Source organism: Electrona antarctica, assembly GCF_951216825.1.
Source record: "Electrona antarctica genome assembly, chromosome: 3".
NCBI classification, from domain to species: Eukaryota; Metazoa; Chordata; class Actinopteri; order Myctophiformes; family Myctophidae; genus Electrona; species Electrona antarctica.
This window is the reverse complement of record NC_136808.1, coordinates 10,530,117-10,544,930: the sequence shown is the minus strand read 5'-3', so window position 1 is coordinate 10,544,930 and position 14,814 is coordinate 10,530,117. Positions and strand designations below refer to the sequence as shown.

At 45.1% G+C, this 14,814-nt stretch overlaps 1 protein-coding gene across 1 annotated transcript in view; it reads left to right on the top strand.

Moving 5' to 3' along the window:
• The first annotated feature begins 1,467 nt into the window (after nt 1-1,467).
• The window catches only part of syt9a (synaptotagmin IXa), a 40,977-nt gene continuing 27,630 nt past the window's right edge, over nt 1,468-14,814 (top strand). The window contains exon 1 of the mRNA XM_079496502.1: nt 1,468-1,624. Within this exon, the coding sequence (XP_079352628.1) occupies nt 1,477-1,624 (148 nt within the window). The 5' untranslated portion in view covers nt 1,468-1,476. The remainder of the gene's footprint in view (nt 1,625-14,814) is intronic.

Here is a 14,814-nt window from a genome sequence, read left to right as displayed (position 1 = left end):
ACCGATGCACGTGAAAGTTTGATAAAAGCTGAAGGAGTAATATCAAAAAATGTGTTTTACATATAAGCCAATGTTGGCCAATCAGGATGGAGTCTAAAGAAATCTGAAAAACCTGTTTTGTGTAATGGGAGAGACTGTGTACCAATTTGGGTGAAGTTTGGACAAAATCTGTAGGTGTACTGTCAAAATATGTGCAACTTTGACCCCTCTATCACATGGAACTATTTTTTGGGCGTAGTAATATGGACACAAAAAACATTGTTCCATGTGATAGAGGGGTCAAAAATGAACGAAAGTTGCACTAATATTTTAGAAATAGGTCAACAATACAAATGACGTTAGTTTTGTGGATTAATTTACTTTTACTGCGTGCCCCCTTGTGCCCCCACAAAATGATAGGAACTACTTAATATTTCACCAAAACCAGAGCAGAACTCCCACCACGGGACTCAGGGAATCAATTAATACAGTTGCAACCACTATATTAATGGCAAGCATTTCATACAGCTTAAGTTTAAAAAATCTGAACTAAGCCTTTTAGGGTCAATTTTACTTTGACTGATGAATAGCCTACCTGTCTGGAACGCAGTGCTGCGGGCCAACGGTTCACTATCTCTGGCAACTCTTTTTTTAATTGTGTCAAATATCCCAGAGCTGTCGTTCATTTGATACAAATCACAAACGGAAACATTATAACGTGCAACTGATGTTTCCAAATTAATCAGAAGCAAAGATCGTTTTATGACTTGAAACTCCACATAATATATAAGCTTGCTCGTTTTTGCATACTTAGCAGCTGGAAAGCCCGATAATTATGTATAGGCTATACCCGGCTACGATTGATTTAATGTAAAGTGGGAGTTCAACTTTTTTCACGCATTGATTATACAGCCTATTTTGCGCCTTACTACGGTGCTAGTGCTGATACGCACGCAGATCATGAACGACATATTGTTCACGCCACGGGGCTACAATAAGAAGCGAGTGCGCGCGCGTTACAGCGCACGCACGTTCCAGTACCTTGGACAGCGCAGAGCGCTGCAGTCAGTGGTCGGTGTCTGTGTGTGTGTGTCTGTGTGTGTGTGTGCGTGCCTGCATGGTGCGGCGCCCCCGATTCAACCGGTGGCTCTTGGACTCGTGCATGGTGTGTGTGTGGTTGGATGGTCAACGCGCCGGAGGGAGCCTTGCAGAGTCAATACGGAAACAACGGGGAAAGCCATTGATTTTTCAGGATTCCTCGTTATCTCCCCGACATTATACCGTGCAGCCTCCAATTGTCTCGGTTTGGGTAGGCGTGCCGGTGGATGAGGGGGTTTCTTCTTCAGTCGAGAGGAGCTGTGTTGAGGAGTATATAGGCGTCAGGCGAGTAGTAGCCAGGCTAGAAAAGGAATAGGTGACTATAATATAGCTGGCAGGCGGACTGGAGTGGAGCGCAGGTGGTGCCTTGAGAGCCTATAAGGATGCTGGTGGTGGGAAATGCCTGGCGACAGAGACGACGAGATTTGTCAAAAGGCACTAGAACTCCTGTCGGATCTTTGTTCTAAGGGGGAAGTGCAGAACGAACACTGTCTGGATTTCATTTACTATTTCCGAGACCTCGCCAGACCACGCTACACGGATTCAGGTGAGCCGTGCAGTTTTCAAACTACAACTATACGATATCGCTGCCTGCCTCAGTGCCTGCGTGAGTTCACTGTTTGGACATTTGCCATATAGCTATGTGTGTCTGCAATAAAATACTTAAAATACATGTGTAGTAGAACTAAGTGAGTTACCGAGTTTTTACTAGTCCTTTTCATCATTTTTTTGCCTATACACTGGCAGCGGCAGCGCCCTGGAATGGACGCGAGGTTGTATGATTTTTTGAGTGGTGCCTTAAGGAGCTATGCGTGTGGCTGGGTGGGTGGCTGGGTCTGAGCACGAAAACAGCATGGTTGTTTTTCACCATTTGTGTGCAACCTAACACACACACAAACACACACGCACATATTAACTGTATATGTGTTGGTATATGATGATTTCGGGTGTGCCAGTACAGTACAGTGACAGTACAGTATACAGTGCAGTAGAGGGTATACAGTAGAGGGACCCCCACACGGTAACTCTGTCATTTCTCAACCTTTTCGGACGTGGGGCGGCACGCCGGAACCGGCACAGCCCCCTGGGCACGTTCCTGGAGGTCTGGATGTTCCGGGGACCCCCCCAGGGAACCCCGGGGGACCCCCACATGGTAACTCTGTCATTTCTCTACCGTTTCGGATGTGGGGCGGCTCGCCGGAACCGGGCCGGCACCCTGGGTGCGTTCCTGTGGGTCTGGAACTTCCGCACCTCCCCCCCCCCGGGGACCCCCACACAGAGTTGCACCACTCACTTCACACGGGTGTGATTTTTAGAACAGGCTTGGGAGCAGGGACGAATAGTATTCATAATCCTCACTTTCAGTCCCTCTGCTCTGCACAGTGCACATATGGCAGTGGTTTTCAACCATTTTCATTATTTATTGGACCTTGGACCTTGGACCACCACTTGATGAGATTTTTAGCCTCTCAGAACAAAAACTAAAGAATATTTTGTTTTCGTTGGATCAGATTTCAGTCCACAATTCCATGCTGTATTGCTGTTATTGACTTAGCCTACAGGCAAACGTTGATCAAAATTATTTTACATTCTCTTAATTGACTTAAGTAATGCAGATGTTTAACAAAACTCTTGAGAGTGTAAAATGAAAGCAAATGGACCCTTAATTAAGGGTCCATTTGCTTTCATTTAAAATGTCCATTTGCTTTCATTTTACACTCTCAAGAGTTAAAGATCCATAAGGGTCCATTTGGTTACCAACTTTCCATCATTTAGCTGCATGGGGATCATCACCTGGAACCCCCTCAAGAACCACTGGTGGTCCCCGGACCACTGCATTGAAAACCACTGCACTGTAATCACGACCACAGTATAGGCAACCACGCTGTGTTGCTGACATTTCCTCTAAAACAAAGTTCAAGGCATGTCTCTGACCATGCATGTTGCAAGGGAAAGGCATGACATGACAGATGACACGTTTTAACGCGCGGATGTCCGTGCCATGCCGAATTATGAACACCATAACCCTCACCAATAACGTGTGCACTGTGCATGTGTAGCCAATAAAGTATAGGAGGGTTGGGTGGGAGCCTAGGAGGGTAGAGGGTGGTGGTGGGGGGGTGGGGGTGGGGGAGGCTGTTACACAAGAGACAAGGGCTATCACACCTCTGTTCCGTTAACTTCACCATGTTAGTCACAGCTGTCAAAAATCCCTTTCTGTCTCTCCTCTCCTTTATTCTCCAGTATCAGCCCCCCACATCTCTCATGCGCGCGCACGCACGCACGCACACACACACACCTTGCTCACCCCGAGACGCACACATCTACTGCTTTCTCTGTCTATATAGGCATGTTTTCCTCTATTCTCCAATCCTCCCCCTAGCTGGTCTTTATACCTTGCATTGACAGATCATGCTGAAGTGGGACGTCAATCTCCAGAGGTGATATTGAATCACAGCGGGTGGCTTAGATCCCACAGGCGTTCCCTTGATAACACGTTGGGGCCAACATTGTGACACATTAACCCATTTTGGGCGGGAACCCCTTTTGGTGTTTCAAGCATTCCGTTATACTTTTAAGCTATTGAAAAATAGCAGATCTACAAGCTCATAGCGCGCCACCGAGTGGCGCGCTATGAACTTGTAGATCTGCTATTTTTGAAAAATTGTAAAAATGCGGAACAAATGAATAGGTATATATTCTTTCAGAGCGAATGTTTTTTTTATTTCGACGTCATGCCTAAATGGGTTAATACAGTGTCAAGGGAAGTAGATGAAAGGCAGGGATACGAGACTGAAGACTGGTATCAAGATTGGCAATTCAACAGCAAGGGTATTGACATATCTGACATGATGTGACCCAGAGCTGGAGGGGGGTGTGTGTGTGTGTGTGTGTGTGTGTGCGCGCGCGCGCGCGCGCGCGCGCGCGCGTGTGTGTGCGTGCGTGCACGCGCATGTACTCAGTCAGTATTGACATAGCCTACAAATATTGATGGAAACAAAATAGTATATCCTTGCAATCCTTATACGGTTCAATACCTCATAATGGAAATATAATGATTGTAAGAAACAGATCAAAGGCAATTGAAGCTACTACATGGCTTCAGAATCTGTGTTTGAAATAGAGATCACACATGCATGGCTGTAAGACAACAGCAGGTTCTGCTGCTCTTTCAAGGAGAAATTACCAGTCAGGCACACAACCATGTTATCTGCTGTGACAGACAATGAATGTGCAAAGAATGAAAAGAAAGAAAAGAACTGCTGCCCACATAATCGGTTGAAGGTTTTGTGCCACTTGTTGCAAAATGTGGATTGACTTGACAACTCACGCACGCACGCACGCACGCACGCACGCACGCACGCACGCACGCATGCTCTTCAATAGGCTGAAGACGTCTTGTTCTGGCCAGCACCTATACTAGGATTATATAAGTTATATTATATATAGAATCGTATTGTTTGGGTGTCTGTGCTTTATGAAAACTTTAACTAAACCTCCTCCACAACATAATACCAAGAAATGTTACGCAAATTTCATACAAGAGCACACCCATAATCCCAGCCTATAGAAACCATTTATGGCTCCTTTGTCATTAAAACAAGAGAGGAAAATGGGATTAGCGTGGGAATTGCAATGAGAATACCCCAGATTATGGACCTCATAAATTACCATAAGTGTACCATAATTTTCCATGGCTACTTTGCGTACAGAGAAAATGTTGACACATTGTCAGGCTCCGTAAGCAAGGGGAAGACCCTTTCAGTACGTGTACAGTACATTCTCATACACGGAGAACACATCAGAAATGCTTCAATAATGCATGAGACATTTCTATGGTAATGTTCCCACAAGAACGCCATCAAAAGTCATCCCGGGGGACACGGCAAATGAGAACATCAAAAGAATAAGGGAGGTTCCAGGAAGTGCTTTTTCAGCACTGGGTTACCTTCTACTCTAGAGCACTCGATTAGCATGTGGTCTAAATTTGGTCTACACTCTCTTTGTTGTGATGCAGTCTCTGCGAGTCCTCCCTAAGGTTGGTATAGATCTGTGTGAGTCAGGCAAGGCAGTGATGGCAGCCTGCCAAGCCGACTGGCCCCGGGATCAATGTCCTCAGATCTCTGCAGCGTTCCCCTCTGCCGCGCCACATCATGACCCCAAATCGCAGCGTTAGAGATGCCCGGGAGTTATCGCAGCTCGATAACGCATCGTTTGATTCAATGGCTCTGGGTGGTCTGAACCCCAGCCCACTCCTGATAAGTCGTGTATTAGGGTTGTTGCTGCTGCCTACTGCATCGTTTCCCATGCAGACCTTCCCTAATGTCAAGGACCCCGAATAAACAGGAAGGTAGGAGCGCACACCAGTAGTGGGGAGGTTGCTGACCGCGGGAGATAAAACTATGACTGAGAAAGGAGAGAGGCCGCACAGCTCGCAGTCACGATGCCATCAAATTTCTATTTTTCCAACGTTTCGGCAACCAGTTGCCTTCTTCAGGGAAGGACCCCGAATAGCCACAGCCTCTCGCTATGACAGTATACTGTATATGCAATCGAAGAAAGAATAGAAAATAACTGCTGCCCAGATTGCAGTTTTTGTGCCACTTGTTGCAACACTCTGAGACACGGGAGATGGCAGCACGTGGATTGATTTGACAACTCTATGGATTACAAAATGACAATTTCACCTGAATTAACGTTTTAACTCTATATACTTTATTGGCTATGATGAGGTACTGTATAGTACAGACCCAGGGGTCTAACGTATGCCTTATACGTATTGTGTGTGTGTGTGTGTGTGTGTGTGTGTGTGTGTGTGTGTGTGTGTGTGTGTGTGTGTGTGTGTGTGTGTGTGTGTGTGTGTGTGCTTGTGTGCTTGTGTGTGTGTGTGTGTGTGTGTGTGTGTTCTGTGGCCTTTCCTGTAACCTGTGGCCTACTGTATGCAGTCGCTGCATCCTTACTTACTTTGTATCTTCCAAGTCTTTTAGGATTTAGATAAATTATATCAATAATGATAACAATAATTTGTACCGGTATATCATGAATGCTCATCAATCAATGTATTCCCAGCTACACACCGACTTTATTTTTATAAATACATTTTATTCAAAGAGTATGACATCATATTATGCAAGTTTCACAGAAAGAAAATACAACTCTTTGTTTTTTTTCTCCCACAACTCCTTTCCCAATCCTCCCCACCCACCCACCATCTTTCCCCACGAGGCCAGACATACAAACAACATAAATTATATACAGGTATAAAACCAATAAGTTGAGTACATAACTAAGATACACACCGACTTTATTTATCTAATGTGTATGCCTTGATTTGCTTTGTGTGTTGCCTTGCTTTACATCATATGGCTACGTACGCTCTATACAAAAGAGTTTCAGTTCAGGATGTTCCACACTTGCATAAGACATTCTTTGATTTTAATCACAGCCTAAAAGCAGAGTTTCTCTCTCTCTCTCTCTCTCTCTCTCTCTCTCTCTCTCTCTCTCTCTCTCTCTCTCTCTCTCTCTCTCTCTCTCTCTCTCTCTCTCTCTCTCTCTCTCTCTCTCTCTCTCTCTCTCTCTCTCTCTCTCTCTCTCTCTCTCTCTCTCTCTCTCTCTTGTTGAGATGTCTTGTGTCTGACAGTCACATTATGAAAGTGAAATTCAAACTGCAAAAAACCTCCTCAGCTGTAGGCGTTTTTTAACTTTGTTTCACCAATATGCATGGATAATTATGCAAGTAGACCCTTTGATTATTAGACCTCGGGCATGTTGATAATTGATATAACAAATCTTCTGACAAGCTACATACATTCAGAGATTAATTGATGTACTGTAATTCAGTCCTTCACTCTACAGTCTACTGTAGAGTGGTAGTACTGTATATGGTTTTCATGCAGTACTCATACACTGGCATATACCATGTTGGCATAGTAGTATACAATACATACTGTAACTTTGCATGTCAGTTTACTGAATGGACATTTAGACTGAAAATGGAAATGTGTACTTTTTGTACTAATAAGTAAATAGATCATTTCACCACATGACATGATTAGGAAATTTTTTATTTCAAATTTCAAGTTCAAATTAGTTTTTTTTAATGTTTTTTTACTGTTCATACCAGCAGCAGTTGGTCACAACATACAATATCTCGCCTATATACAGGGAGAAAATAGAAATTAGGGGGGTACAAACATTTTTTGTTTTTTCCCTAGAGGACGACCTCCTACCTCCCACTCTCCCTCCGCCTGACAGTGACACTTATTGGAACAACACATTTGAATTTAAACCAAGTGGACAGGAGGTGCACGCGCACATCCCAGTAAATGTTTTAAACCAACCTTCATGTACTGCATCAGCAGAGAGTGAAGGGAAATGTTGGGATTAAAAGAACGAAGCAAGTTAAAATGGCAGACAAAAGCATCAGGTGCTACAGGCATCAGCGGATCTGCACTGTACCATCAACAGTACACTACTGTATAATGGCTTTAATGTCATGCATCAGACCATGCAATGTAAGACAATAAAAGTCCTCCATGCTCTTGATGAACATCAAAGGTGATGGCCTGGTCTCTTTAACTGTCATGTGAATTCCCCTGATCATCCTATACCATGTCCTATCCAACGCTACACTCATTAACCCATTTTGGGCGGGAACCCCTTTTGGTGTTTTAAGCATTATGTTATAATTTAGCTATTGAAAAATATCAGATCTACAAGCTCATAGCGCGCCACCAAGTGGCGCGCTACGAGCTTGCAGGTCTGCTATTTTGAAAAATCGTGAAAATGTGGTGCAAATCTTTGAATATATATTCTTTCAGAGCGAACGTTTTTTAACTCAAATCTTTGCTTCTGGGGGAGTCCCTGGAACAACATATTTTCAGATAGGGGTCGGCGGCCAAATACATGAAAAAGGTTTAGCACCACTGACATAGAAACACAGGTTTTTCAGAAAACTGTCATGATTTACATTTTTTAAATTTCGACTAAATGGGTTAAGACCCCTTTTAAGTCGAAACAAAAGCAATATTTTTAATGTGAAAATGTGCCATTATCCTCTGACTGCAGAGCAGGTTTCCTGTGCATGCTATAATTTGCTATATGCTCTTGTGATTGTATGTTTAAGGTCTAAAGCAGGCGCCAAGCTTAGATTGAATTAAGATGCAGTCACTTACATATCACTCACTCATGAGCATGGAGCAACATCCTAAGCAGGGACATTTGCCCATACTTCTCATTTTGAACAATGATTAAATAAATCACATTCTATTATTTAACAATCATGGATTGCGAGGGCTTTCCGTGGAAGCGTCATTACTCTGATGACGGTGCACTTGCCGTCAAAATGTTAATCACCGTTATTTAGCACCTTGAAAATAAGGGGTCATTTCATTATTGACCACAAGGCCCCAGTGCTTTGTTCCTTTTGTCTGCTGCTGTGTCCCGCTTCTCCGAGGCTCCCTTTCTTGTCTTTTAATATTACCTGAATATATTGTGGCAGAGAACCCTCTCTGTAAACCCTCTCGGTAAAGTAGCTGTTTTGTCAAGACAGGTCTCCTGGTGCCTGTATTCATCACCATATTCATCTGGCCCAGCCTGCATGATGTGGTCCCCATATGCTTCAAGAGATTGAACAATTATGCCAAAGAACGCCTCCCCAGCTGGCTTGAAGGAACCCCATGGGGTTCATGAAGGGACTGGACTGTCTGTGATGATGCCGAAAGGAAAGCACTGGAAGTGTCTCACCAGTGGCGTGCACAGATAGACACTAGGGGGTGCTAGAGCACCTCCTGCCCTTTTGGCAATGTGCCCTTTTGAAAAAAAAGAACTTTTATTTTTATTTTTATTTTTTTTGTACAGTGTACACTGTACAGTATGTGGACCATGGTGACATTGATCAATTCTTAATAAAAAGCTTCTAATATATATTATTTAGTCCCCAGAATCTATAAATCCCACACTATTTAGGCAACCGGCCGGTTCCACGCGCTGCACAAGATGCCCTTTTTTTCCTTGAGCACCTGCCCCTCTAAATGTCTGTGCACACCACTGTGTCTCACATCCCTGAGCTCAAGGCCCACCCAAGCCCCCAGAAAGCATTGAAGCACTGAGCCCTATTGGTCAGAGCAGGGACTGCAGACGGTCCTGTGCGGATACAGGCTTTATAGTTTAGACATACAACTTGTCCGACTGTCATTAGACCGACAACCTTCCTCAAACCCTAACCTAACCCTAACCGCAAGCAACCCTTAAACCAGAAACCTAACCGCAAGCACGGGAGCAGCGCATGTCGACCAGTGGTGTCATGCTCGTATAGAACGCAGTACCACGCCGTGGTACCAGTAATTTTTTTACGTGCACGCGCAGGGACGGAACGGAGCACGGTGCACGTGCATGCACGCTAGAACGCGTCCCCCTAGATTCAAGAGAAGACGCACGTAACCAACCTCGCGTCACCAGACGTTCCAAGACGCACCAAGTACCCAGTGGTCTAGGTTTAGACCCAGTGGTCTAGGTTTAGACCCCCCCCCCCACATTTTCACACTGTGGCAAGTACCGTGCCGAATTCAAATGGCTACTACTTTGCATAACAACAGGACATCTTTAACTGTTTATACCTGAGCGCACGTAGCCTATACGGTAAGCATGCACACTTGCATCAGTAGGCTATGTCTCCATTAGGCTACTGCTGCTGTGAGGTGTTCTGCACACAAGAATAATGCCTCCTCCTCCTCCATCAAAGAACAGATTCATTCGTCCAACGCAATTTTTTTTGTTTCGCTAGTGTGCAGTAAAGATGTTTGTCTGACTATTTTAAGTCTACTTTTGTGTGTCTAAAACTCTCATACACTATTTAACAATAGGCTTAGGCTATGCAGCTGTTCTGTGTGCATGCCGCGATGCGCACATGCACGCACGTGCATGTGTGTGACACAAACAAATCACCATGACACCACTGATGTCGACCGCACATGTCCGACCGTTGTTTCCGCATGACGGTCCGTTGGTGTGTCTAATCTGCGTGTGCATTCCGCCCGTGCATCGAGCATGAGGAAACCCCGTGTATCTGGGCTTTAATATTTAGCACTACCAAATCTTGGAGCCCAAATCGAAATAATGCGGAAGTAGAGCATTCTTCCGGGTGCTTCTTTTTTTTAATGTTTTTTTTTTGTGGCTTTCATCTTTATTTTATATTTTTTATGGAGGGATAGACAGTAGGCTGACAGGAAATGGGGAGAGAGAGATGGGGGGATGACATGCAGTAAGGGCCGTCGGGATCGGGAGTCGAACCCGCGGCACACTGCCAGACTGGATTACCAGCCAAGATGCCTGGACCGCTGAGCCACGGCCCAGGCTTCCGGGTGCTTCTTAACACCACTGAGCAACTTCCATCTAAATGAATAGTAGGGGTGATCATCATCGTTGGCAGTCCGCCCTCTATCCTTCATAACTCGGTTCAGTTCTTTTTGGTTCTTAGTCATGTATTAAATTGTTTATAGGATATTAAGTAAATTAATATATGATAACCCTCCCACAGTATAGTAGCTTTTTCATAGTTTCTATTTTTTGCATAGTTTCCTATATAATGCCTCATTTGCATATTACAAAAGAATGTAATACAATAAATCATTGTCTTCGTGTAAGTAATCAACTGGGGAAGTTTCATGGTGATATATAGGTATGGTTTTGCCCACTCAATTAATAATTAACGTTCCAATTTTGGAGCTCTGGCTCATGGTCTAAGAACCACAAAGAACTGAACCTGTGGGAACCACCCGGTGGAAAAGGGGTCTATCAGGCCCACATACAGTTTTCCCCCTGCTAAAAACTATGAATTGTATTCGCTCTGCCTACTTTCTATCAACCCAGTTCATATTGTGGTATATGCACTTGTAACAATCGCCCTCTTCACAGCAAGGCAAAATTATTAACTAAGGAATAAATAAGCGGGACCGTAGGGTTAACTCTTAACACTTTATAGGGATACTCAAAAGTTGTATTATCACAGGTAAACAGTGCACATCACCATGACGTCTTTCCCTGTCTCTGTCCCTACTAAATAATAAACAAACAAGAAAACAAACTCAAACCAACAATCAATGATTACATTCAAACCCCCCTCCCACTCCAAACCAGCCCCAAAGTCAGCGGAACGCAACTGCGCTTCGAACTAAACAATTAATAAAGACCGCATCCGTCCTCCTCTTCCAACGAGGCGCGCGCACGCGAGAGTCTGTATAACAGTTCAATCCAACGCAATGAACGACACGCGTGGGGTACCCCTTAGTATTTATAATCCTTCAAGAACACTTTGGAATGATCTCACCGGTCACAGCAGCTCTGTTAGCCTCCAACCGCCGGCAGATATAGATTCCAACGTCGACCCCCGACGGCAGCAACAAGCGCGATGCTTTACCCGACGGGCACGACTGTTCTCCAAATTATTACGGCTGCAGATAAATGCGTTTAAGCTTTACGAACGGTTCAAACGCTATCTGGCGCCTGGAGCTCCTCTTCTCCTCCGTGCAGGCCTGCACTCTGTTTGTTTGGGAGATTCCTCCCGTGTGTCACTTCCTACCTAAGTAAACTTGGGTGATGGCATCCATCACTGACACCTGTCAATCACCCTTGTACCAGCCCCGTTACCTTTCATATATGAATAAGAAAGAATAAGACTCTCACAACCCACATGTTACATAGCTCTCGACAATAAATAACATGTACAGAAAATAAAGCAGAACAACATTAATAATGTGCTTTTGTCACAGTCCCCCCCCCCCCAGCTGGAAGCTAATTCTCCAAGTCCTCCCAAAGGAGGGTTTGAGGTTGACCACATTAAACAGTTCCGCTTTAACAATCTTTCCGTTCCATTAGGTAAATTCCAGGGCCTATCTGACTCGTCTTATAACTGAACCTGACCACTTCGGGGGCACTAGCTTTGACGAGTATGCAGATGCTTTTGGGAGTGGAGAAGTTCTCGCCCAGTCCAAAGTGTCTGGCTGGAACTGCGCATTGTTCCGCCAGGTTTCATACTTGGCTTTTCTGGCCTGAGATCCCCCCACCCCTCGTTGAACTTCTCTGACCATGGCCCACCTGGTGCTGTAGTCAATGGTGACCTGCAGCATCGTGTTTCTTCTCCCGCATCTCGAGACCGGCCCCGTCGGGTCGATCACAAGGACAGGTGGTGCCTGGTCTCCTTGAGTGGGCTGCAACCTACCGGTTGGCTCGCTGTTCTCTGGCCTGCCCCGCTGACACACGTGACATCTGGCGATGTACCCCCACACGTCTCTGCGGATCGTTGGCCACCAGGACACCTCAAGGATCCGGAGAAGAGTCCTCAGCCGACCAGGATGACCACTAGTCCGACAGTCATGGAACTGTTCCAGGAAAGGATGGGTCAGGTCTTCCGGTACCACCACCTGGTACTTCCGTCTAGAGCCGTTGGTCGACCGCCTACGATACAGGATTCCCTGGATCTCCTCATAGCCCATGCGGCCCGTTCGCTGGTCGGACGGGTCCAGATCTTCCCGTAGACGGATGAGTTTAGGATCCGCACGTTGAACCTCCTTTAGGCCTTCCAGGGTTAACCCTGACGGCCACCTCTGGATCAGGCATTCCACCTCAGGTGGGACACCTCGACCCCGGAACCCTGGAGTGGCACCACCACCACCTCTCGATGGCGGAAACTCACCCTTGACCTGCTGCACCAGTTTGACGTCCGCGTGTGCCAACTGAGCCCCCTTCCTCGTCTCCTTTTTGAGTCCTTTGTTACCGCCTTGTCTATTAGCCTTCTTGGTGCTGGAGGGACGGCCATGGGAGTCCAGATGGTAGGGAGCGCTGGTGGGACAACCGTGAGGGTTAGGCAGAGTGTTGGACCCTAGGTGTGATGCACTGGCTCTTTTTATTTTCAACGCTTCACTGTTCCATTTCTCGTCAATCCTCATAAAACAGTTTTTCTGTACCTGCTCTACTGAGTTCTTGACGAGAATCTCCATTTCTGCCATTCCGCGATCCACGTACCCTCTTAGGACTTCTTCCCTATTAAAAGTACTCTCCATGGACATCTCGAACTCACCCTGCACACACTGCACCTGGTTTTTGAGGATTTGCAGCTCCTTCCTAATTAAGGCCAGCTCCACAGTAATAGTAGTGCACTCACTTCTCTCCATGTTTTTGTTGTTGTTTTTTGCAGTGTATATTTCTTGTGTGATCTTGGCTTTTTTTTACAGTGTACTATTTTACCCTTTTTACAACAATTACCAAATCAAGCTATCCCCCTATTGTTTTAACCCGCAGTTCCCCGTATGGGCCACCACCTGTAACAATCGCCCTCTTCACAGCAAGGCAAAATTATTAACTAAGGAATAAATAAGCGGGACCGTAGGGTTAACTCTTAACACTTTATAGGGATACTCAAAAGTTGTATTATCACAGGTAAACAGTGCACATCACCATGACGTCTTTCCCTGTCTCTGTCCCTACTAAATAATAAACAAACAAGAAAACAAACTCAAACCAACAATCAATGATTACATTCAAACCCCCCTCCCACTCCAAACCAGCCCCAAAGTCAGCGGAACGCAACTGCGCTTCGAACTAAACAATTAATAAAGACCGCATCCGTCCTCCTCTTCCAACGAGGCGCGCGCACGCGAGAGTCTGTATAACAGTTCAATCCAACGCAATGAACGACACGCGTGGGGTACCCCTTAGTATTTATAATCCTTCAAGAACACTTTGGAATGATCTCACCGGTCACAGCAGCTCTGTTAGCCTCCAACCGCCGGCAGATATAGATTCCAACGTCGACCCCCGACGGCAGCAACAAGCGCGATGCTTTACCCGACGGGCACGACTGTTCTCCAAATTATTACGGCTGCAGATAAATGCGTTTAAGCTTTACGAACGGTTCAAACGCTATCTGGCGCCTGGAGCTCCTCTTCTCCTCCGTGCAGGCCTGCACTCTGTTTGTTTGGGAGATTCCTCCCGTGTGTCACTTCCTACCTAAGTAAACTTGGGTGATGGCATCCATCACTGACACCTGTCAATCACCCTTGTACCAGCCCCGTTACCTTTCATATATGAATAAGAAAGAATAAGACTCTCACAACCCACATGTTACATAGCTCTCGACAATAAATAACATGTACAGAAAATAAAGCAGAACAACATTAATAATGTGCTTTTGTCACATTGTTGACAAATTTGATTGATTGATTGATTGAAGAATTTATTAACAGATTGGAGAATTACAGTACATTTCAAGCACAACTCAATATAAAACTGTTAACTGTGGACGACACCATAAGCATTACAATAGGGTCCACCATGTCCAATTCATCATAACATTTAGAGACGTACAAATATACACTTCTATATAGCCCAAAACAGGAAATCATCATATAGAGGAGGTAAAAAGGGGGGAAAAAACATATACAGTGAGGGGAAAAAGGTGTGGGTGGGGGATAATGTCTACACTGCTCTCTCTCTCTCTCTCTCACACTCACTCACTCACACACTCACACACTCACACACAGTCAGTTTGTGTGGCCTGGGGCCATGATGAGACTCTGGAGGAGACAATTAAATTAGGTTAATCTTAATTAAGCTCGTCAAGGATAAACAAGAACAAAATAAGCTCCACAAAGCATCTTTATTATATAGACGCATAGTCTTTTTTGGTTTTCTAATTCAATCGTGTCATTTTAACATGAACTTATGCAGATGTGTTCCTAG